The sequence below is a fragment of the Periplaneta americana genome, chromosome 10 (genome assembly GCF_040183065.1).
Source record: "Periplaneta americana isolate PAMFEO1 chromosome 10, P.americana_PAMFEO1_priV1, whole genome shotgun sequence".
NCBI classification, from domain to species: domain Eukaryota; kingdom Metazoa; phylum Arthropoda; class Insecta; order Blattodea; family Blattidae; genus Periplaneta; species Periplaneta americana.
Window position 1 is genome coordinate 74,185,303 of NC_091126.1, and position 27,227 is coordinate 74,212,529.

Here is a 27,227-nt window from a genome sequence, read left to right on the forward strand (position 1 = left end):
ATTGGATTATATAATTGCGTAAGAAATCACAATCAGTAGCATTACAATAAATTATCATTAAATTTCTTCTTATAATGAGTAGATTCCTTTGGAATACAATTATTTTAAAACTGAATTTATCTTGAAAGTATGTGCATTAAATAAAATGACGGTACTATTTAAAGCACACAAGGTGAAATGGCACATTGTCTTTAAATAATTTATAAGATCTCTGTTCCTGATTTCTTTCAGATAAGTAGCACCAGTAATAAATAAATGTGTAATGTCCTTATAAATTTTTCTTTTAGAGCAGTCATTTTTAAATTCACAGAAACACTTAAGAAACAAAAAGTGCAGAAGCATCTACAGTTCATTCAATTTTGCAGTAATTGGTACAGTCACCTTCCACGTATAGTCTCCTATAGCCAGGCAACATTTAAAACATAGCACTTCTGTTCTCGATTCGTGCATGACATCATGTTCTATATGACTTAATCTCCACTCCTGTCTGACCGGTAAGAGCATTTTGTTTCTGCACACTTTGAAATGTATGTTGCCGGGCTATACTGCTTTGTTTAACTTAAGTGTAATTTAGAGATGATTTTGAATCTGCGATGAAAAGAGTCTGAATAAATGTGATTTTGAGAAATTTATTTGACAGAATACTACCTAAAATATCATATTTATAGTTACTTCTTATAACAAGCTATCTGTTCTTTTTGATAGTGTAAATATTATCTTTCTTGATGCCTGCTTTATGTGAAAAAAGCCAGAAATATTGAATCTGTCAATTCACAGTGTAAAATATTCCAAACTTTAAATAAAATATATAGTACATCCTTTATTATCCGTTTTAATAGATTGGACATAGTGAATGGTTAGTCAAAAACACGAAAAATCCGTAGTAATTATCTATTTTAATTGACTTAAGTTTATCTTGTGCTATTTAAGATGCTTTAAAAAAGCCTGTTAATTTTTCCTGTACTTTCCTACAAATAATTTTCTTTCTTTATGATATTTCTAAGCTTACAATTACTAAGAAATTAATATTCGAGCAAGGGAATTTGAAGTGAAATTTTTATGACAATCCGAGAACCTTAACAGAGAACCAAAAGAAAGTTACACCACGTTCAGCAAAGTTACCAATACACGATCATGGTAGACACATTTCAGAAAGTAGAAAAGATCAGTTAAATCATTACTGCGCATACCACTTATGAAATCGCTCCTTTTATTTTGGGGCGGGGTTGGATAATCCGCAGAATGGTCAGTCCAGGTTCTGCTATATAGGCTACAAAATCATTGACAGTGAAAATGACTACCTACCATGTGATTTTCCATATTCCATATTATTTTAGCCTTTTATCTTCGTCTGTGTATCAGGTGCCTGAGGTTGGTTTGCTCATGACTCCAAAACTTCCAGACACACTAACTTTTCGCACTGAAGAGGGACAACTTTATGGCGCAGAAGGCATCCAGCTTATTCCTGTGAAACCAATGCAATCGTGGGGAATAAAATATGATGGCAAGATGAGGTTCGTGCCTGAACTTAACTGATTCCAACCTAAAATAATTAAGTTAATTTCACAGTCTTTAAGACTGTTTATCCTTTTCATATATTAAGCTGTAACCACAGATCGCCTATGATATTTAATTCTTAGATAATTAAACTTTATATTATATGAAAGGAAAATGTTAACTTAAAAAGCATGTTATAGAAGTACTGAAGGGATGTTAGAAGTCTATGGTGCTGACATTTCGATGAGCTATGATACACTTTTAAAACTTTTTCATACATATGAAAGCCTTTCTTTAATTTCATTTCACGGCTTTTCATTTAGCCTAGTTATTTAATTTCATAATCATATGATACGAGTGTTCATTATTCATTTCATCATTAAAATTTGATATTTACAGTACGTTTCTCATTTTATGTGTAAGGAATGAAGGATATGTTCCTCAGCTTTAGTCACCATTGATAAAATCCAACGTACCGTACCTTTAATGTTTATGAAGTAAATTGCGTGAGAAAATTTAGAATTTCTTGCTGTTCCAATACTATTTTTCTTAACAATCGCACATGTAGGCCCAATGATTGAAGTCCAAGAATCTGTAATACGGTACCTATTCTTAAATTGAGATCTGACTACTGATGAGGTTGTTATGTTGCTTTTTAATTGCAGAAATGTAAACATGATATCTGTATGGCCTACATCGAATGATAAGCACTAAAAGAATTTGTCATAGGCACCTAAAAGGGATTAAAAATTGAGCTAAAAATTAAAAACATTAAAAGTATAAATATAAGACAGTCCACAGCGAACAGCTGATCAGTATAGACGTGTGCGGAGGGAGCTCGGCAGTGGAGAAATATTGTAGTAGAGGCATTGACACCGACATCGTGTAGCAGTGTAATAATGGCGAATAGTGAAGAAAATAGTCAGGCAGTAGTAAAACTGGAAGCAAACATTGAAGACATCTACAAGAAGTTGGAAACGCTACAGAAGGAAAACGATGTAATGAAAAGTAAGATGAAATATCTAGAAGAAGATCAGAGAAGAAAGAACTTAATATTTTTTGGAATCGAGGAAAGGAAGAAGGAACAGGCATTGGAAACATACGAGACTGTAATGAAAGTGTGCTGGAATTGGTTCAGGATTGATGTGAGTGATGGTCAAATAAGAGAAGCATACAGAATCGGGAAAAATAGAAATAGACCTATACTAGTTAAATTCTCAAGTATAATGGCAAAAGAAAAAATGTTGAGCAAAAGAAAGTACTTAAGAAACTCAAATATTAGACTGGAACATGATTTTGAATATGAAGTAAGATGCAGGAGAAGAATATTGATTCCTTTTATGAAGGCTGCAAGAAAAAATGGTGATTTCACTAGATTATACGAGACAAATTAAAGATAAATGGGCAGATGTTTGATGTGGAATTCTGCTTGGAAAATTTGAACCATAAAGAGTTAGGGACAATGATAAATAAGGAACATTATAGTAAAACATACGATGGGAGAACTATTTGAAAAATTAGAAGGTGGAGAGGTCATCACACAGGAAAGAATAGCAAGCGATGGAATGAACCAATCAGCGAGTAACATGAACCAGGATGAGAGGCCAGCGACCAGAGGAATGCATAGCTCAGCAACAGCAGCGGACGAGAATGTCAACAAGCAATTAAAGAAGAAACAAGAGACTTGCACTGAAATTATGATGACGACATCAGGTAGACAGGGGAGAACAGAAGGACGGCATACAGGAGCTGAGAACAGCAAAAAGAGTTCAGTGAATCCAGCTGGAAGAACGAATATGGGTCAGCAATTACAGAAGGGATCGAGAGATGAAGAAGACAAGATTCTACAAGAACCGGAAGGGATGAAGTAACAGTAGGGTCACCGAATAGAGGTTTGTCAGTGGGAAGAAGTAAGGGACAGAAAACTTATAACTTAAGAGGTTGGTGCATGAGTGGCATGAGTGACAAAACGTAAGAAAGTGACAAAGTGAAAAGAGTGATAGTGACAGAAAAGACGGTAAGGCAAGGGAATAATGGTGAAAAAGGATAAGATATAAGTAATAACCAGAGAGTGATAATAAGTAAGTAGTGATACAAATATAATAAAGAAAGTAGGAATGGAAAGGTAATGAAACAGTAGAAACTACTTCGTCTGAAAATATACAGATTAGGTTAATGGGAATAAGTGATCAGTGAACGTTAGTGATTCAAGTGAATAAATAAGTTGACAACTATGGAAGAGTTCAACAAATATAAACAATGTTCGGACCAATTAATAAGAGATTGAGAGAAGTCATTGTTTAGTTAAATGAGATTAGTAAGAATAAGATAGATAACTAGGAAAGGGAAGGGTAAATATAAGAAGAAGGGAGGGAAATAGAGGTGAGGGACGTGATAGAAAAGTGATCAGGGTCATTTATATGTAATAGCCGGAGGTTTAGAAAAAGCGTAAGCAGAAAATCATGTATCCAAGGGAGTGATGGCACTGTATACAGAAATGTGAAGGGCCATCACGACTGATGTAAGCTGGTGGAATAAATATATCATATCATATCATATCATATCATATCATATCATATCATATCATATCATATCATATCATATCATAAATATAAGAAGCAAGAAAAGCACAAAAATGAACTTAGAAATCATCTATTTATTCTGAAAGTCTACTGCTCGATCTTAATTCTCTCCCTCTTTTCAATAATAAATTATTGATTAAATGGCGATCTTACTCGTGTTAATTGTGTAAGCATGTGCGGCTTACAGCTGTTTCGGTGCTTCTTCACACCATCCTCAGAGCCTACTAGATCTCGGCGTCATCTCGAACTTCGCTGCCTGTTGTGTGGGTGCGTTCGATTGTCGAAAAATGTTGAAATGTGGTGTCAAATAGTGTGTGTGTTCTGAAATTGATCTGTGTGTTGAGAATTTGATCAGGGTGTGTTTTGGTGTGTCTGTATATTTCATATTGTTCTAGTGTGTTGAGTTTTTGGTTTTTGGGTTGTATGTGTAGGATTTCCATGTCTGTATTTATGTTATTGTATGTGTGGTTAGCATTAGTTATGTGTTCGGCACACCCTGATCAAATTCTCAACACACAGATCAATTTCAGAACACACACACTATTTGACACCACATTTCAACACTTTTCAACAATCGAACGCATAACAGGCAGCGAAGATCTAGGCTCTGAGGATGGTGTGAAGAAGCACCGAAACAGCTGTAAGCCGCACATGCTTACACAATTAACACGAGTAAGATCGCCATTTAATCAATTATTTATATTCAAGTGTTAAAAGTAGTGTACGAGAGATTCAACATGGAATAATAAATTATTACTAAATAAATAAAGTGTCTGGAGACCGATACTGGTACCGGAAAGACTATAAAATTTTAAGAATACAAAAACAAAGGAATAAAACATATATTATGATCTTATGAATAATGAAATCAATACCGAATTATGTGTACAATTTTCCAAAATATAATGACCAAGAACAGCGATGTAATTCAGAAGATATTGTACAGAATAATTTGAAATATCACTTCATGATTAACTGTTGCAGAGATACTGTAATTAGTATCTGTCAGTAAAATGGGTTACATTGTTGCAACACGTGAGAAATATTGTTAATAATACACGCTATTGTAAAATAGAATATATAATTATTTGAAATCCAACAATATATATAAGTTTTAGTGCAGTTTTGGATTTAGGAAACAAAAATCGACAGGTTGGTGGATGAAATATTATTATATTCTTTAAATTCGAAATTACATGTTGGAGGGATATTTTGTAATTTAGGTAAAGCATTTCACTGTGTAGATCACAATATATCGGTAAAAAATTAAAGATCTACGTATTAAAATGAGATCTTTAGTTGGTTTACATTTTACTGTAGGCTACTTAACAAATAGAGACCAAAAATTGGAAATTAATATACTAAATAGTCATAAAGTTATTCAGCATATGAAATATTAAACATGCAGTTACCCAGGGATCAGTAAAATTTGTAGGTCCATTATTGTTTCCAGATTGTATTAATGATTTAGCTTAACCCTCGCAGTACCAAACAGGGTATTCTGACTACCTCAGCTATAATATTAGTCTATAAAATTGTGCGTTTAAACAGGCATTTGTGGCTTGTAGTTTTGTTAAATAAGCTTCTCACATTACAACAGTGCATTGTATATTTATTGTTTTCTATTTTTGTTAGTAATATTGTTTAAAAATCGCCTGGGGTAGTCAGATTACCCCACTTGGTATGGTATGGTTTCTCTCTACCATCAATTCCATCGATGCTAAAATGCAGTAGTTGATACAGCATTATTAAATAACCCAGTAAAAAAACAAACATTGTGTTCTGAGTGCATTTTTGCCACCATTTTCAAAAGCAAAATATTCATGTCATGAGTGATACCATATTAGTTTCAATTTAAAATAAATTATATTATAGTAAGTAAAATAATATATCAGTGGATGTTAATATAAATAGTAATATCACAAATTATTTTCCCAGTGTGGTAGAGTTGTTTATTAAGGTTTCAAAAAAGTTTAAAATGGTGGAGATTGAAATAGGCCTATCCTCTGAAACATAAGAAGGGTAATGAAGCTGTTACCTGTAAAGGAATGGCATTATACAGAGTGTCCCAAATTGATGTATACACTATTACACAGCAAAGAAATGAGATAGAAATACGATTTTTGCAGTTTTTTTTTATTCACAAGGCAATAGAAAAAAAGGAAACATATTTATCTGTTTATAAACAAACATGGCGGTGCAATTCGTTCAATGAACGTAAGTGGATACTGAAATGTTATTGGAAAGTGGATAATGTTATTGAGGTTAAACGACGTTGGAGGGTTGAATTTGGAACACAACCACCAACAAGGTTAACTATCACAAGAATCCGAGACAAGTTTGAAGCCAACAGAACGGTGCAAGATGTGTTGAAAGGGCAGTGTGGAAGGAAGAGAAGTTTCATCGTTAACGAGAGTGTTGATGCAGTCATGCAGGCTTTTGCAAATCCCCAAAGAAGTCAGTGAGGCAATGTTCTCGTGAGATTGGTATCAGCAAATCCAGTGTTCATCGAATTTTGCTAGCTCAAAAATAGAAGCCTTACATTCCGAGACTTATCCACGCACTAAATGAGGACGACCCAGAGATGGATAGAACGAAGAGGAAGTGCTGCGGAGTTCCCGCCTCGATCTCCAGATTTAAGCCTTCCATACTTCTACCCAGGGGCGGCTTTCGAAGAGGGGCTGCGGAGCTGCAGCACCCCCAGACATTTGTGACTCTTGTCTCGTTTTATGTTGTGAAATACATTTATTATACAGTCTCTATTTAGCGGCTCGGATTTTTTAAAATTTCGCTCTCATTGACATACACGCAATCGTTGGTGAAGTCACTTCCTCCCCTGGTGCTGCGAGAGCGAAGCTAGAGACAAGGACTATAGGTGAAGCCACTTCCTCCCCAGGAGCTGCCAGTCTCGTCTCGGATGCTTTGCGCGTTAATTTTACCCAAAGAGTTTGTAATATATAACTAGAGACACCAATGGCGCTAGTGTAGCGTACAAATTTGAACCGATGTTCGGCCGCCATTAAAGGGAGTTGATGCTTCGCCGGGAGTGCGAGCAGTTCATGCTTATTTGAGGAGTACGAATAAATATAAGTACACCTGAAGGGAAATAATAAGAAAATGGTGAAATACTGCGCCGCAAATAATTGTTCTAACATAGCTTGCTATTGTAGGATGCCCAGGAAAACATACATATCTTGATATTTGGAAAAATGTTCTAAATGCAGTTCCTCCTTTCAATGTGTTTACAGAATGTCGGAACATTTCTTGGATAACATTTTTTTTTTTTTTCCAGAAGCATATTAATCTGGTTTATACGGTTGATTTCAACAATGTATGTAAGGGTTAGGTGCCATCATATTACAGTAGATTATAATAGCAAAGTGCATAATAAAATCCTCAGACAGTATCTCTATAAAACTGTTTTATTTCAGAATAAATTACGGTAAATCATGTAATTTCCGTTTGGTACTTCTAGTTTATTCGTAAAAATATAGCTGATGGCCACAAATTTATTACCACCACCACAAGATGCCTTGCCATCACTACTACTAGGTCTACTAATACCAAATACTAGGCCTATTAATACCAAATATTAGACCTACTAATACCACTACTACAAGGTCTACTACTACTACTACTACTACTACTACTGCTACTACTACTACTACTACTACTACTACTACTAGGCCTACTATTACCACTACTAGGCCTACTATTACAATCAGCACCACCACCACCTGACCTAATAATACCACCAATTCTAGGCATACTATTACCACTACTATTAGGCCGACTATTATCACCAATACTAGGCCAACTATTACTACTAGGCCTACTCTTACCACTACTACTAGACATTTTAATACCACAAATACTAGGCCTACTAATTCCACCAATACTAGGCCTACTAATATCACCAATACTAGGCCTACTAATACCACCAATACTAGGCCTACTCCTACCACTACTAATAGGCCTACTAATATCACTAATACTGGGCCTCCTAATACATCAATAATAGGCCTACTCTTACCACTACTAATAGGCCTACTAATATCACCAATACTAGGCCTACTCTTACCACTACTAATAGGCCTACTAATATCACTAATACTAGGCCTCCTAATACCATCAATACTACACCTAATCTTACCACTACTAATAGGCCTACTAATATCACTAATACTGGGCCTCCTAATATATCAATAATAGGCCTACTCTTACCACTACTAATAGGCCTACTAATATCACCAATACTAGGCCTACTGTTACCACTACTACTAGGCCTACTAATATCACTAATACTAGGGCTCCAATACCATCAATACTAAGCCTACTCTTACCACTACTAATAGGCCTACTAATATCACTAATACTAGGCCTCCTAATACCATCAATACTAGACCTACTCTTACCACTAGTAATAGGCCTACTAATATCACTAATACTGGGCCTCCTAATACATCAATAATAGGCCTACTCTTACCACTACTAATAGGCCTACTAATATCACCAATACTAGGCCTACTGTTACCACTACTACTAGGCCTACTAATATCACTAATACTAGGGCTCCTAATACCATCAATACTAAGCCTACTCTTATCACTACTAATAGGCCTACTAATATCACTAATATTAGGCCTCCTAATACCATCAATACTAGGCCTACTCTTACCACTACTAATAGACCTACTAATATCACTAATACTAGGCCTACTAATACCATCAACTCTAGGCCTACTCTTACCACTACTAATAGGCCTACTAATATCACCAATACTAGGCCTACTGTTACCACTACTAGGCCTACTAATATCACTAATACTAGTCCTCCTAATACCATCCATACTAGGCTTAGGCCTACTCTTACCACTACTAATAGGCCTACTATTACCACTACTACTAGGCCTATTAATATCACCAATACTAGGCCTACTAATACCACTAATACTAGGCCTACTCTTACCACTACTAATAGGCCTACTAATATCACCAATACTAGGCCTATTATTACCACTACTACTAGACCTACTATTACCACTACTACTAGACCTCTATTATGTCACTACTACAAGGCCTATTACTACTACTGCATTAAAAAGCCTGTACTGACAGCTATACAATTAATAAATTGTTTAATGATAAAAATTTATTCTTGTTATGTTTTAAATCAGGTTTCCAGAATTTTGATGATCCCATATTTCACCACAACATTTTCTAAGCACCATATATCTTTCTCTTCCCTTGCATGAAAGGACTAAAATATAGATTATTTTAAATATTACAGTAGATAGCTATTATTGTGACCTTGAACAATACTGGTAATACTGAAAATTCATGTTGGCATTGCCATTATTCAATATTTCACTTACTTATCCCGAGTATAAACTTATATGTATGATTGAATTTATTTTTTTTATAATATCGCCAAAGATGAATCATATAATACTTCAATAAATACAGCGCTCCTCTGCTATTCATCTTTATTTCATCACGACCCATCCTTGGTAAAAGACGTTTAAAACAGTGTCTATCACTAGGCTACATCAATGTATTGTGGTACTGTTTCCGAATTTCGCGCCGCAAACACTCCCTTTAATGGCGGATTCTAGCCGATTCAATTTGTGACATTTTCCTTGCCTGCCACTCACGGGTTTGTGTCTCTAGTAAGTATTACAAACTCTTTGGTTTTACCCCTCTCCCTGCTGCCCCTCGCCATGAATCCAGAGTCACCAGGCGCTGCAAAATTTGCAGCAGCTTATCAGTAGCGCGCAGTTTTAAATACATTTTCTTCAATGTTGCGAGTATAACAAGTGCAACAATGTTTAATTCTGTACAATATTTACAGTCTATTCAGTTCAGTACCTTAACAATTCAGGAGTAATGTGAAATTAAGTGCCCATCAGTTGAATCTCATAATGGAAAGAGCTACTAAACAAAATACAAAGGCTCGCATATTTTTTGCTGATTTATCCAGTATCCCTGCTTTCTTCTCTTGATCTCCACTCAGTCTGTATTCGATTAATGTGTTTCAAAGACAATTCCATCAGCTGGGAAACAAGATGGAGTTTTAAAATAAGAACAGTAAATGTTGTTCATGAGAAGATGGAGCCATTGCTAGAATGTTTTCAAACCATACAGTAATGGAATCTGAAACATCTAACAACATCACAATATAAGGCAAGCGCCCTGGTGCGTGCTCCTGAAGATCCTGAATTCAATTTCTGGCTCAGTTTTTTTTTTATGTATCATGTAGATATATTATACAACCAACTACAACATCGCCAGTTAGATATTTCTAAGGCCCAAATCTGCATATAAAAATTAAATTATGGTTTATTTAACGACACTCGCAACTGCAGAGGTTATATCAGCGTCGCCTGTGTGCCGGAATTTTGTCCCGCAGGATTCTTTTAAATGCCAGTAAATCTATTGACATGAGCCTTTCTCATTTAAACACACTTAAATGCCATCGACCTGGGCCGGGATCGAACCCCCAACCGACTATGCTACCGAGGCCGACTCTGTATATCAAGCTTTGTTAACGCCATACAGACAATACAGAACAGTGCACAGTTGAGCAGCGAGATCTGTGAAAATGAAAACCCTAAAAAGCGTCGTAAGGTCGAAGGGATTCAGACAAGGGTTGCGGCAGCCAAGGAAGTGTGTGACCTCATTATCACACAAGCTAACACCCGATTCCAGTTCATAGATCATCTGGTATTATCTTCTCTTCTGTGTCAAGAAAAATTTGTATGCTACAAAGCTCATTTCCTGAAAATGACCTAAATGTATGTGTGAAGCTTTTTCTGGTGTTCGATAAAGACGAACTAAATTCGTAACTCACTATGTTGTATCAGAGACAAGAATTCAGAAATATCAGTGACGCAGTCAAGCTCTTGCAGTTTCTTCTATCTGAGAACTTGCAGGCCTCATTTTCAGAAGTTGTGAAACTATTACGCATAGCTATCACCATAACAATGGCAATTTCCGAACCAGAACGTTGCTTTTCGTGTTTGAAAAGAGTGAAATCCTATCTTAGAAATACGATGAGAGAAGAGAGACTGACCGCATTAGCTATGTTTTCCATTGTAAAGACTATGTTAAACGACAATCGGATTTTAATAAGAAGATGATCCAAAAGTTTGCAACCTACAAGACCAGGCTCATGGAACTAATCTTTCAATAAGATAAGTTGCATGGTTTATTTTTGTATGCAGCCCCCCTGAATTCAATACCCACGAGCCGCCACTGCTTCTACCTATTGGGAGCTCTAAAAAACACAGTGTACGCCACAAGCACTGGAGAAACTGAGAGTTCAGATTGAACATGTTTGTAATAATATTCCATTAGCAACAATCCAGTTGGTATGTCGCTCTGTTGTGTGTCGTTGTTGGGAGTGTACTGTGGCGGAAGAGGGCCATTTTGAACATGTATGTGCTTAAGGAATACAAAATCGCAAAAATCGTATTTCTGTCTCATCTCGTTGCTGAGAAATAGTGTTTCAAAATGTGTATACATCAATTTGGGACACTCTGTATTTTCGTATACAGTATATAATACGTAACAAGATAATTTTGACTGCATAGGTTAAAAGAGGGTCAATGACTTTAAAATTCCATTTTGATATAAACCGAAAACTCATATTATGAATCAGGTTAGAGGTTTCAAAGTTTTAAACACAATTAATAACTTTAAAATTCAAAATTATGCTTATCTAAAGCCATCAGCGCAGTAGGAATTATGTGAAAAAAAAAAATGAGAATACGGTAATACTTCACTAATACGGGTTGCATACTTTCCTGCCTGTCTCATCCAGTAGCACTTGGAAGCTGTTCCATTTGTGTAGCATAGAGTTCAATGTATGAAACTTATCCCTACTCAAGCGGTTTGTTCAGTAATTATTAGTATGTCGAGCTAGCATGTGTTACACCTGCAAGATTACACAGCCAGCGATATTAGGTTAGTGCTCCATGGCTTGTCAAACTTTATGTACTCAGTTGCTCTCGATTCGTTTATCTGGAAGACCCTCTTCAGTTGTATAAATATATATATATATATATATATATATATATACTGTATATATTTTTTTAATTTCCTCTTTTATTTTACAACTTACTGTATACTTTTTGTTAAATTTTAAATAAGAAATATTTGTTTATTTCTACTTATTGTTTCCAATGCCAAAGAAAATACTATTTTTGAGTTATAATTTGAATTGTGTAAACTATATGTTGTATTTAATTATAATCAACTAATTGTTTATTATGTTCAGGGAATAGTTTATTAAAATATTAATTTTAGGGAATAATGAAAAGCTGCCGTTCGATTGAACATGGCTCTGTTATTTTATATTTGAATATTATTTTAATACAAGAAAAACCGTTAATAAAGTTCTCGCTTAATAAAAAATATGTATTTACAGCATTACTTAATCCAGAGTGTGAAGATATGTATGGAATTTTTACACTCATGCTCATGTTTATTAATGTTCTTTATTTTAAAATAACGTTTATCACCATGTTGAAAAACGGCTACCCCTCTCTTTCACTTCCTTTTTTATATTATATTTATAGCCATTTTCATTAAAAGTTCATAAAAATGTGGGTTACATATCGAAAGTACTTCCCCTTCCTTGTATTTGCTTTCATCTGTGAATCACGCGTGTTCGAGCAAGTTCGTCGCGACTGTCGTGCTGTTACGTCCGAAATGTGACGCAGTAATGAGTAGCGTGTCTTTTGTTTTCTAGACCTAGATTAAATAACACGTTCGAAATCCTGTGATGACGCGTGATTCACAGTGGTGAGTTTGTTTGTAAAAAAAAAATAATACTCAAAATGGCTTAAAAAATCACATATTTCCGTGATAACTGTCACTTTCAACATTTTGTTTCTTGAAACAGTACAGTATATGAAAATTTCCCTTGAAATATAATTTAATACTGTATTATTATTATTATTATTATTATTATTATTATTATTATTATTACGTTCGTAAAACTGGTAAATAATTATGGCTGCTGCGAAATCGCCTCAGGTGGTTATTATGTAAATCAAATTATATCCGGAATTAATATTGTCATGATAGCCCGTATTATAGACAATTTGATAGTGAGCATTTGTAATTGCATAGGAATGTAATGGAAGATAGGTGGAATTATTAGAAGCCGGTTTCACAGTATTATTATTATTATTATTATTATTATTATTATTATTATTAGTAGTAGTATTATTAGTATTTACATTTATGAAGCACACAACCGATTGAAAATAATTGCTGCCCTGTGTGTTTGTTCAAACTTTTAGCCAACTTTTTAGACAAGTAGCGAAATAGCAAGCTTTTCTGGTTAGGTTGTTAGCATTGTACAAAGTTACCTTTTTAAGATGACACAGGACAAATACAAGATCGGGACATATTCAGCTTCCGCAAAACTAATAGGCCTATAAATCTGTAGGCCTATTTCGCTACCTGAGAATCAAATCTATATTATGTAGGCTTACTGCAAATGCTACTATCACTTTAACTATGATACAATGCTGAAGTACATATATCAAATTCTCCTTTTTATAAAAAGTAATTGGGCTTTAAGTTTCATAATATTACTTGCACTGAAATGCATGCAGGTTACACGGTGATGCAGAGAAGATGTTTGACGTGGCTCTTCGAGTAGAGTTTACATCATCTCTTCCATATTTCGATTTTGATACCGACATGGATGAACTTTCTGTGGCTAGAGGAATGGCTCTGGAACCTTGGAGCCGGGAATACTTCAATGCACTTAGAGAGTAAGCTATAAGTAAATGTTGTTTTGATATGTTTAAGACAAATCCTGTTCTACAGAAACTAAGAATAGGCCTACATTAAATTTCGTACAACTGCTTTCAGATTCCACCAGACCCATTACGAACAACATGGCTCCTTCAAGGGGAACGTAGTGATAAATAACGTGAAGTATCCACTGCATCTGGATGGGGTCAGAGACCATAGTTACGGGCACAAACGTGAATGGAGTCATTTTCACCGCTATGCTCTACACTTCATTACTTTGCAGAATGGGGCAAGGATGAACGTTGGAGTTGTGTGCGCCCCAGTTGTGTTTTCTAGGTAAGAAAATGTGAAATAAATAACATTATGCTTTTTTAGAAATGCAACCAGAACTATTCCAGAACCCCTTATAATCTTTAAATTAAATTGAAGTTTTTTTATATGATAGAACTTTTTATATCACCTACTAAGGATGGATTTTCGATTATTTCTTGTTTCTTTTACATAATTCAGTACCCACATAATCCAAGTTGGAATAAGAGTTGTCACAACTTATGATAATTTTGAGAAGACGATATGGTACATTTTTAACACCAAGATTTTCGTCTGACTTACAATATACAGGGTGATTCACGAGGAAAGGTAAAAAATTTAGGATGTGAATTCTGAAGTCATTCTGAGTGAAAAAGTTCATATGAATATAGGTCCGTTTTCGAACGGTTACGGAGATATGGCTCTTTGATTTCACAAAAACTTCTCAGATTTCATTGTACTAACTTGCATTTAGAGACAGATAACGGACAAATTTAAAGTTTATATTCACGTATGCATACATACCTAATATTCTAGACGTCGGGGTCGATGTTTTCCCACATTTTCAAAGGTACCTCCTTCTGCTTCAATGCACTGTTGCGCTCGGGCGTGAATCGCGCTCATCGCTCGGGAGAGTTGCACGTGGCTGTCTTTATGCCGCATCCAAAATAGGTCGATTAGCGCCTCTCTCGTTTCCCCGTTCCTTTGCTATACCAAGTCTTTCATCCAACTCCATAGACAGTAAATACTCTTCGATATGGTACCCTTCTGTTCGGAAAGCGTCGTTCATATTCAGCGACGGCATGCAAGGAACTTCCAACGCACAAACCATAAACATACACAATATCGGCGTATTCTGCAGTCGAAAATTTATAAGGCATCTTGAAAAACACAACTTAACACTTCCGATAACTGTACCTGTATAACTACTGTACTATAGGTAGGTGACTGAAATGCTGTGAACCGATAAGTGATAGCGTATTTATTGTGACATTTGTAATGCCCCGCCACCCGGTTTGTTTCTCTTCTCTTATCTATAATCGCTCACAATGCAGATTCCAATGTTACGTCATTCATCGGTGATCTTGTTTCACGTCAGCAGCATATGGTAACGTCTGATTCACATTGGGGCGAGACGTTTTACCAAAAAAGTGCATCTAGCTCCGCCATCGTTCGAAAACGGACCTATGTTAATATGAACTTTTTCACTCAAAATGGCCTAAGATATCGTATCCTACATTTTTTACCTTTCCTCGTGAATCACCCTGTATATAGTGCGTCGGTTGTCACTAGTCGCCTAGTCTGCATGCGCTGTAGAAAGAAGGAAATGATGTACTAGACCAGTGGTTCCCAACCTTTTTTTTGACTGACGACACACTTTACTGAACGCCCACGATATCGCGACACACTTATTTGTTTTTTATTAATAACAATATAATAACAGCAACCAGTGATTTTCTTGTGGAGGAAAATGTGGTGAAACTCTGTGAAGACTATTTTATAGCGTACGGGGAGATGATTACTGTTCACTGCACGGGAATTTTGTCGTTTTTATCCTCCTTTTCGTCCAACTAAGACTTTCGAGGTCTAAGCGGAATACAAGAAAAATTAAATTAAAAACATAGTTATTCACACATATTTCGCTTGCATGATGAAAAATGCAAGAAAAAAGTGCCGGAACGCTGTTCCAGTGCGTTCCGCCAGAAAAAAGCACTGACTTCTATGTAAAATGGGACATCCACTGTTGTAGATAGATCGATGTTAAAACGCAATCGAAAATTCTGTTAAAAAAAAGCAGTAACTTGAGTGGAATTTGAAAAAAAACAAAGGTATGTGTAAAAAAGTCCCAACCTATCTGTGCTGGATGTCCGATATAAATTTTTATGATCGTTTTTGAAAACTCACCTATTTAAATTAATGTGAAGTCTGCGCTTGGTGGGTTGCACAGAATTTCTCTATACGTGGCCTTATGGTTCACAAGACACGTAAATCATCTTCAAGATGCAGCAGTCTGTTACTTTGTGCAGAGTTCACTATTTTCATGGTAGGAAATGCTGATTCACATAAGTATGGCGTTGAAAACGGCAATTCTAAATGTCTTTTTAGTTTATTCGGCACCACCGACTGATTTGACAAAACATTTCCGCATATAAGACACTCGGGATTTTGTTTATATTCATCTCCACGCCACGTAAAACCATATTGCAAGTATTCATAACTATATTTACGAAACGCAGTACGTTTTTGTGAACCCTGAATGGAATTTTCGCGCACATTATTTGAATTAGCACTGCTGTTGTCTAATTCTAACCAAGAGCTTGATTTCGAATTATAAATTTGTCCATGATAAAATCTAAATAAAGCACTTTTCATAAAATAGTCGCACTATCATCCGCTCATAATGAAACTGATCAATATATTGTGACGATTCTAAACTCTAAGGCCTACTTATTACTAAGTTGGAAGACTAAACGAATTACTAAGCATTGTTGCAGGTGTTCACGTTTCATTGGTAAAATCTGTCTCAAAATAATATGTACACCATATCAAAAACTTCGTTGTAAATAAAAAAAAAATGCGTTGTAAAGAGAGTTTTTGGATGGCATAAAATTTATTTTTCAATTCCAAAATTTCGCGACACACTCCACGGGGCTGTGCGACACACCGGTTGGGAACCCCTGTACTAGACTATACTTCGTTCCATAAAGTCTGATAGGAGAAGTAAACATTGCCGGCAGAGGATAGAAGTATAATAGCTATTCAACCAATGACAGAGGTCTCATTCCACGCTTGTCTTGAATTTGGGCTGGAGTAGAACGCTTCAGACCGCCTAACTTCAAGACAAACTTGGAATTACACCTCTGCCATTGCTTGAATAGCAATTATACTTCACTCCTTCTCTGCCGGCAATGTTTGCATCTCCTGCCAGACGTTATGGAACGAAGTATAGTGTCCTGCATTATGTTTGGTTCAAGTTTGTCGAGTATGGGGAAGTTCGATATTCGCCGATGTTCGCTCTTTGTTACACCTTGTTATAAAAATATACGCTGTCGTCCTCTCCCACCCCTTTAAGTTTTAACCGCTTAAGGATTTTAGCACAGATCTTGTGATTAGTTTTTCATATTAAATAAGACAAAGTTTGTAATGTCTTGGTTGCCCCTCTCATGTTCGAACATTGCAGGACACTAGTCTACTTTAGGCAATGAGCGTCAGTATGTGCCTTTGCGCTTTGTATATCGTTTTCTACTTTTGATTTTAAAGTAGTGTTCATGTTGAATTAACTATTTGAACCAAATTTCTTAAGCGTGTAACACTACATACGTTACCGACGTAGTCTAGGGTTACTAATTCTCCGACGGGTCGGCCTGGGTAGCGTAGTCGGTATAGCGCTGGCCTTCTGTGCTCGAGGTTGCAGGTTCGATTCCGGCCCAGATCGATGGAATTTAAATTAAAGTATGCTTAAATGCGACAGACTCATGTCAATAGGTTTACTGCAGTGGCGTCTCCTGACTTTGATCTTAAGGCGTTGGCAAAGAAAAAAATTAAATAAAACATACTTTATTAACCTTTACACATTCCCTCACATTTTTTGTGAACAAATAATAGGAAAGTCATTCATAAAGGTAATTAGCGTAAATTTTCGTCTAATTTTGAAACATCAGTAAAACTGAATAAAGCTGAGAGAGTAAACATCGATTGAGATAAATCTAAACAACATATAAGTATAATTAATTAAAAACCAAAAACACTAAAGCTGTCTCATTACTCACAGTTATTTGAATTCGAAATCCACTCTCCTTTCCTTCTGCAAGAATTTCTTGATTACTGCTTCGTAGAACCTGGATTTGTCCTCTCGTAAGTTGGCAAGTAATTCCTTCTCGATTGAGATAAGGCTTAAGTTAGACATCCGGTTCTGTGTTTGAGTGGAGCGGCAGTAGGTGTGGATCCTCTTCAATGATGAGAATGACCTCTCCACAGATGACGTAGTGCAAGGAATTGTTGAGACCAGCAATGCTAATTTGTATATTTCCGTAAATCCACTCATTAAATTCATGTCCAATAGATAATTTACAATTTGAATTGGCGTTTTGTCCGTCCCTTCATTAGAAGCATACCATACGTGAAGTTCACTCTGGAGTTTGCTTACATTAAAAACACTGCCATAAATATTTTGCACTCTATTTAATAAATCATTAGGAAAGTTTTCTCTTTTATTGAAGTGGGCCATTTTTGTTGGATTTATAAAATTAAAATACTTTAGCTTTTCAAATGATGCAAATCTAATTGTTAACTGATTGCTAACATTATCAATGATTTCGAAATAAAGTCGCTTGAAATAATCTCGCTGTGACTCAGTGTTCAATCTCCTCTTTTTTACTTCAATCACCTCTTCATCTTCCACAGTATCATGAATAGAAGACCACACTGCTTCGAAATTCTCTCTTTCCTTTTGCAGCTGCTGTTGAAATTCTGTAATTTTACTACTGGCATACAAAATATCAACATTTTTAAACTGGAGTATAGTGAACAAAACATCCGAAAAAGCAAGTAGGTTAGATAGAATCTTTATTAAAAATATGTTCTGGAAATCCTTGAGGAAGCTAGAAAATCCATTTGCGGTCATTGCATTTATATGATCAAAGTTTCCACTTTCCTTAACATGTTCAAAGAACATTATCAACGCTTCTCTATTCTCACTGACTGTATGGATAAGTCTAGAGGTAAAATTCCATCGGGTATTAGACAATGATGGTGACTTTCGGGACATGAATGCTGAAAGCTCATGTAACCTCTTAGAAGAACGAGAAAAAAATGTAGGCAGTGATTTAAGACCGGAAAAAAATACTTTTAGGTCCTTGTTACATTCTAATGATTGTTGAAGTACTAGGTTCATAACATGAGCATAGCAGTGCGTAAAGAGAGCTTTAGGATATTTTTCCAAAACTTTGCTTTGAAGTCCATTGAGGTGACTACTCATCACGGCAGCACCATCATAATATGTTTGAGCGACTAGTTTATCCCCACAGTTATATTGTTCCATTACTTCATTGACATGATCAAAAAGAGCTGCTGCAGTTCTGTCAACGCTCACGTCACGAAACCCAAGAAACCGTTCTACTACTTTCTTCTGTGAAACTGGAAAATAACGAAATACAGTATTACATCTGATGTTTCATCAAGCATAATAGCCACAAAATCTGTATTCTGGATTTCGTTGTAGATTTCATCCCTCAGAACATCGGCTACTGAATTGATTAAATCATTTTGAATGTTTGCCGAAGTACCGCGGAAAACTGTAGACGTTAGTAAATGTTCTTTCAATGGTGAATCGAACTCGGCACTTGCAAGAAGAAATTCCACGTAATTTCCTTTGTTTATAGATTCTGAACTTTCCTCGTGGCCTCGAAATGACTGTTCCTGATTCGCTAAATAGCAAACAGCATTAATCAATCTCTTTAATATTTCCCTGTTCTTTTTCGCTTTTTCGTTATGCAGTTCTATTTCAACCTTTCGTTGAGAATCCAGAAGAAGGTCAATTCTAGTAGGGGATGCAATAAATCTGTTGAACGTTAAAAAACTAGAGAGATGAATTTCTGACTCACTATGTTTCTTCACAGCAGTATTTAGGTGATTTAAATCACCATACCCTTGCTGATTCCAAACAGTTTTCTTTGTTGAGAATAACAAACATGTCCAACAATAAAATCTGTTCACTACATCACAGCCGCAGAGCCAGCTTGAAATCTCATATAGTTCTTTCCGAAAATGTCTCTCAAACCCCCTTCCAGTTCCAGTAGCACCACATTTGCCCTTTACAGACGTTGATATTATTAAATTAGGACATGGTCTGCCGCTGTCAACAACTTGTTTTTTCTGTGCGTAAGGAAGCGATGAAAAAGAACTATGTAATAGTTTTTGTACAATGCTTTCACTAGCCATCTTAAAACGATACGCAACATCAGCGATAACTGCTCATGCCGGTACTGGCGTCGGCGTGTGGCGTTGGAAGTAGTTTCAACGTCCTGAGGAGCTAAAAGACGAGGGAGAGAGTGAGAGGGCGCAAGCGCAATGAGTCTCAAGACAGCCAGTGACTCGTTGCAACGCCATGGCAAAGTTTAGCGCGTTTCATACTGCTAGGCTAGGCCGCTAGACGATAGATAGCAGTAGCAGTTCAGTTGAAGCGTTAATAATCATTATTAAAGAAAAACACTCATGTAATGTACTTTATACGGATTAAAAGAATAATACCATAATTTCCTAATTTTATTTGGGCGTTGGCGCACGACCCGCACACCCCCAGAAGACGCCACTGGACTTTACTGGCATGTAAAAGAACTCCTGCGAGACAAAATTTCGGCACATCGGCGACGCTGATATAACCTCGGCTGTTGCGAGCGTCGTTAAATAAACTAAATTTATTCTCCGACGGTTCGAATCGGTCTTGGGGCAGTAGCGAGGCGTACGAAGAGACAGGGTAGACAGCGTGTACCGTCTACTCTGTAATACCTCTTTAAACATTTAATACTATGCTAATGTAGGCCTAGAAGTAGAATGTGTGGTGCGTAATAATAATAATAATAATAATATTAATAATAATAATAATAATAATAATTATTATTATTATTATTATTATTATTATTATTATTATTATTATTTACTTACTCATTTATTTTACTTTTTTAGTTACTTCGATGAAACTAGATCCCTCACTATCACAGTGAGTCGGTGAGTCGTACGTCTAAGTGAAACGCGATCCTTTCCAAAATGCTATTGAAAAAGAAGCAGATCTGGTACGCAAAACTCCTCTGCCTCAATACTGCTAGCACGTGGTTTATGACACTCAAAAAATATGTCTACCGAGATATTATTGGCTCATTTTTCCGCTCTTTGCTTTTGTTAGTGACACCAAACTTTCTAAGTAATCCGTTAGTTTTCAGACATTTTTATGTGAAATGGTTGGTTTTGGGATGAATTGTGATTTTTAATAGTCCTGATTTGGGTACTGTGGCGTATTTATTGAATAATAGTTTTTCTACTTCAACACTTGAAAAAATAAGATCACGTTAAAAAATAAAAATGAAATAAGTATCGTAAATTTACAAAGAAACCACAAAATTATTGAATCCACTGTTGCCCGTCTATCCCAGTTACTTCTGCTTCCAGTGAGCATGTAATGAGTGTTCCGGAAAGGGTGAAAACATACTTAAGGAACTAAAATATGACAAACAAAAGACTGTCGAATCTAAGCATGCTCTCTAGTCTCTATAGAAAAATAACTATTGTGGAACTTTACCAGACTGCCAGAATTCAAAGATAGGGTAATAGACACTTTCGCAGAAATGAAGAATAGGTGCTTAAAACTTATTTAGAACACAGTTAAGTAAGTTGAGATGTCAAAATTCAGACATCACAATTTTATTACTGCCATTCCTTTTGCTGAAGTATTTACTTAGAATCTGTGTAGGAAAGTAAATTAATGGAATTGTATTGTCGGTACCAAAATAATAAATTATAACAGTAATTATAATGTAGACCTATAATATTGTTTCATTATATTATCATTATTATTAGTAGCAGCAGTAACAGTAGTAGCAGTATAGACTTTATTAGTTATAACTGCGCTATAAGTTATAAAATATTCAGTAATGATGGCAAGATAAACTAAAGTGCCACTGTCTATCCTAGAACAGGGGCGGCTCGTCCATAAGAGCTGCGGAGCTGCAGCACTCCCTGCTTTGACAGGAAAATAAAAATAATATTTATTTTAATTTGTAGAAGAATTGTTACAGCTTTTATTGGTAAATTGCTTTATATTTCATCTGGTCGGGAATATGTACTATTATCTTATGTATAATCTTTTTGCGCGTCGAATGTTTTGGAATTGACACTGCATTCAAAGTCGTCCTGGGATCTGCAGGGTGGTCATCTCATAGAGAGTGTGTCTTGCATGGTCAGGGGGTAGAGAGATGAAGGGAAGCAGAGGGAAACTGCAGCTGTTTAAAACCCATATCTCGCTGCAGTGGCTTGCAGAGCCAGGCCACAAGGGATCTTTCCTCTTCTCCCACACCGCTATTGTAATGCTGCGTCAAATGGATTCTCTATTCCCTTGAAACTTAGTGACAAAATTTTTATTTTCTTTTCAAATACTTATTTTTTGTAGAATATTATCGAGTTAATATAACGAAATTAATATTCTCTTTTGCCTTATTATTCCGTATATATCCAGCCTCCAGCAGAGCCTAATATTTGCCTTAACTCAAAATGATTGCACGAGTAGAATCCTTTTGATATAGCACGTAAAATACGAAAGAGACTTCTTTTCCAGTTTTAGAAAATTGTTGACCATCAGTATATCTGAGTGTTGCTTTGGTGTGACGTCTTAGTACCGTAACTTAACCAGTGCAAATTTGCAAGCATGAGTGTGTGTGAATTTTATTTTTCTCAACTTTCCCTTGCGGAGAATATTGATGTAATGAAGTGAAATTACGGGGTCGTCCGTTACCCGACTTAAATCTTACTTAAGCTTCATTCAGCCGAAATAGTGCATATATGTAAGGAAGTGTAACAATGAAATTTACGCTAAGCATTTGTGGTTATGTGGATGTGAACAAAAAAAAATCTGTATTTTGTTTTCCTTGCCTCCTCTTCGGTGGTGATGTTGCATGGGCTAGGAGTGGTGTGACAGATTTAGGACATTTGCCCCTAAAAAGCAAAATGCACGAATCTTCGCAGTCTCACCAGAAAAATGTTGTTTCATTGGCTATGTTACGCAACTCATACTGCTGTGCAATTAAGTGAAACGAACAGAACAAACATTCTCAAACATTATCAAGAAGTGAGAAAAAATCGTGAAATTATTTAAAAAAAAAATATTGATTGTATCAAATTTTGTGGCCAATATGAACTTCCCCTTAGGGGATATGATGAAAAAACGATTCGAAGAACCCTGATGTGTTTCGTGGGTTGCTACAGTTCGTGAGTAATCTAAACGAGCCTCTCAAAAATCATTTGGAACATGCCACTGTTTAAAGGTTATTCTAAGGCAATTCAGAATGAACTGGTAGATTGTAAGTTGAGTGTCTGCTGATCTGAAATTCAGACTGAAATCGATGGTATTAGTTTTTCTTAGGGATTAGCAAATAGTCCCACAGACATCTCCAAACTAAGTCAGGAAGTTTTGATTTTTCGATATGTAGTGCATTTATTTTTGTCCTATACTTATTAGTAATGGTATCAAGAAGTGAAATTTGTATGTACCGAAATCTACTGCAGCTCTCCAAATCCACAAGTTCACGAGCCGCCACTGCCATAGAAAGTATAGAACGCTTCGCCACTGCTTGGGAGGATTACCTGACTGGATATAATGCTTCTACTGTAAGTCAAAGTGTTCCTTGCTCTACTACAGAATGATAAGCAGAGACTGGGTCCACAGCACATTTTTGCTCTCAGCACGCGTACCTGCGTCTTCTGCGCGTCGGCGCCGTCTGTCACGACGATAAAACGTTGCAAAGTGTTTTACTCAATTTAAACAAGAAGGTGTTGGAATTGTACTCCTTCCTTTCCCACACATTTCTGACACCGGGTTAAGGAATTCTCAATCACTCGTTGCAGTTCACGTCGTGATATGGAGGCTATTTCCTGTTGGATTTTTTTTTTCAGTTCGTATAAGTGGTGTTGGTTTGTTTTGTACATTCTTTCCTTCAGTGTGCCCCAGAGATAATGTCACAGAGTGTAAAGTCAGGAAATTGTATGGCACCACCTTATTCGCAATCACCCACACAAAGAAATATTGACTAGATGCACTACTCCAGAATCCTGGTGAAGAAAGTCGAAAATACTTTTGTGCGAGATCGTGCGTATTTGCTTGTTTTCCGCACAGAACCAATACGCGGTAAGTGTGAAGTACCACATTCAGTATTCCCAACGTAACACACATAACAATTTCCCTCTTCTTACCGCTTAAGCGCGACATTCATTTTACTGCTTTAGGCTTTTAACATATTATTTTTAGAGACGTTTAACATAGTAATAATTATAAATTGGAAACTTACCACTGCAATTTCACCTAAATTGCAACGTTAATTATTGTTTTTAAATATTTGCAAAAATTAAGTAAAGTCTACTACTCCACGAAACTTATTGCATTCCTGATACAAGTAACATTAAGGAAGCCGTGAAAAAATCAACAAGATTCCAGATGCGGATGTTATTACTGCAATATGTTATATAAATAATATTGTTAAAATATTAAAATGAAAAATAAATCATTACATAACCTTACCGTTTGTTTTAAGTTCGCAGTTATAGACTGGGGGGGGGGGGAAGACAGACGTATATCACGGCCTGCTGGAGTATAGTAAAAACAGAAAACATTTTATAGCAACAATGTTGAAGAAAGATATTTTGGTTTTCCGAAGTTGCCATCATTAAACAGAAACCAAGATGGAGATTTCATTGCAACTAATTAGAAATTCGTCTTTCAGGTATGTAATAAACGATCTTCGCACAAAATAATGTACGATACACGAGCGGTATGTTTGTTTTCATGTTCTCGGAAATTAAAAAAGCTCAACTACGTTTCGCTTTTTCATTCTTTTCCTCGACCATGAAAACGTCAACATACCGCTCTTGTAACATATATTACTATTCCTTTCACTCGGATGATTGAAAAAAGGTCTGGAAAATCAGGGTAATATTTATGGATATTTATTGCATGCTAAAAAGAACAAATAAATTCTCCTATAATTTGTTCACCACTAATGGCGCACAGATACCGATTTTAGAGTTGTAAAGATACATTTCGTGGGGAAGTGTGGTTTTCTGTACTCCAATATCAGTTGTTTTGAGAATTTACATATTCACGCAGACTGAACCAGGCCTCGTCTGAAAAGGAAATAAGGGAAGAGTCTATCTCTCCACCATTAACACGGGTCAAAATCCACTCAAAATTGGATCACCTGACCTTAATCCATGCGTTACTCTAACTTCATAGAGTTTTAGTAAGTAATTTTGCTGCTTTTTGAACCGAACCGTAGAAAATTTCTGTTTGTTGAGAAAGACGCGTAAAAAACTTTAGAAGAACCCTCTATACCTGTTTTTTTTAAGATGGGACAGTTAAGCGGCCGAACTTGGAACTACAGCGCTATGTTGTCAATATGGACTACAGCTGAAGGAAGCTAGTTATTGACGTTAAGATGGCTGACGTTAAAACATTCATTGACAATTGACGTGAAGGTAAAAAATTGATGCAAAAATAGACAGAGAATCAAAGACGAAACGTACCAATGCTAACAATGTGTGCACAATAAATGTCGCCAAGAGAACTATTAAGCACTCGCCACGTGGGAACTGTAAGTTTGGCAACTCAACCGTTGTTACCATAGCAACGGGCCTATCACGCTATGTGACATTTAGTCGTTTTTCCGATCGCAACTCTCCTGTCATGTCCAATCTTAAAAAAGAAAAGTAGGCCTATAGTCGAAATGCATAGTCGTCCAAAGTCTCTTCGGCACGCATTAGACGCGTACGGTTGGCATTTTCTTGTCTGTAACACTATCAGTTTCCCAAAATGTGTCCAAAGTTGAACGACTGGGTAGCCTACATCAACACCAGAAAATTGTTGCTCAGATCTTCTTCGTATTTGTAGAGAGATTTTGTCATTGCGTAGGATTCGTATATGAAAATGCCCATATTTACTGGGGCAGTTGCCCCGGGGCGACAGAATTTAGGGACGGTATTTTTTGCATTCATGAATTTCGTTTTGAGCATAGGCAGAGACACGGGTTGGTGTAGGGAGGGAATGCTTCAGAATGATATGAGCTACTAGGGTTACCAACTGTCCCGCATTTCCCGGGATCTCCCGTATTTGGGCCTAATTTTTAACTGACTACCGGCTCCCGTATTTTTCTTCTCTTCAAGCACTTTTCTCCCTTATTTTTGCATAATGTAAAAGTTTTCATTCGAAACATTTTATTTTGCCGTGAATGACGGTTTATGTGATGAATTTTGAGATGGACTAAAATATACAGTCTTTGTAGAAGTTAATGCTTGCCAGAAATGAATTTTAGTGCTCAATCATTTAAAATCAAATCATTTTAATGTTATAAATTTGAAAAAAAAAAACGGGCGAGTTTTATTCTAAACATGCCAAGTAGTTATTAATGCTCATACAAAAAGGGTGTTTCATCTAATGGACAATAATAAATTGGACAGATGTTCAATACAGGAACACGACGCATTTATTCAAATCAGAACTGCAAACTGCAGTCGATTTAAACTATTACGCGAGACAAAATCTGTCCCAAAATGCTCTAAACTTAAGCCTAGCTGGCAAAGTGCAAAATTAAGGTAGATTCACAGTATGCATTACGCAATCTTATCGTTTACACTCTGTATCCTTTCCATTAAAATGTGCTGTATTCACACTTACATTCTATTTGAGTACATTTCAAACCGTGAACCTGTGCACTTCTCAAGATAAAATATGTAGTCAACGCAAAATTTAATTATATGTGCTATTATTTTAAACGAGGAGGAACGTAGGACTAAACGAAAGAAGAAAAGAACGAAATGGGTTCATGATATGTTAAAAGAACAAAATACAGTAGGAGAATATTTTTTACTTTATTCAAAGAGCTAACAGATGAGGACACAAAATTTTTCCAGTATTTTCGAATGTCAAAATATCCAATTCATGATTTACTTTCCAATATCGAAGAACAACTTCAGTGTCAAAACACAACATTTAGAGAAGCTATAAGTGGAAAACAAACGCTATATTATTATCGCACATTGTTTTAAACAATGCAACACACAGAACTTTTAGCTGCAATTGAGACGGATCGAAAACGTTTGTTAGTGCACACTGTCAAAACATGACCATATACGTTTCGTAAACATTGCTACGATACAATACTCAATGCAAATGGAAGGCTAACTGAAGGTATACGCAACGTGAAGTGTGTATATGCTCATTTAAACACTAGTAAATATTATTTACGGATAACTGATGTAACGTAAACGGAAAGGTTACGTAATGTATAATGTGAATCGAACTTAAAGTTGCTT

General features: G+C 36.0%; 1 protein-coding gene across 2 annotated transcripts in view; it reads left to right on the forward strand.

Annotated features, from left to right (window-relative positions):
- LOC138707778 (uncharacterized) overlaps positions 1 to 27,227 on the forward strand; it is a 69,007-nt gene that overhangs the window by 8,905 nt on the left and 32,875 nt on the right. For both annotated transcript variants that reach the window (XM_069837679.1, XM_069837678.1), the window contains exons 4-6: positions 1,363 to 1,514; positions 13,706 to 13,867; positions 13,968 to 14,186. In XM_069837679.1, coding sequence (XP_069693780.1) covers positions 1,363 to 1,514; positions 13,706 to 13,867; positions 13,968 to 14,186 — 533 coding nt within the window. The remainder of the gene's footprint in view (positions 1 to 1,362; positions 1,515 to 13,705; positions 13,868 to 13,967; positions 14,187 to 27,227) is intronic.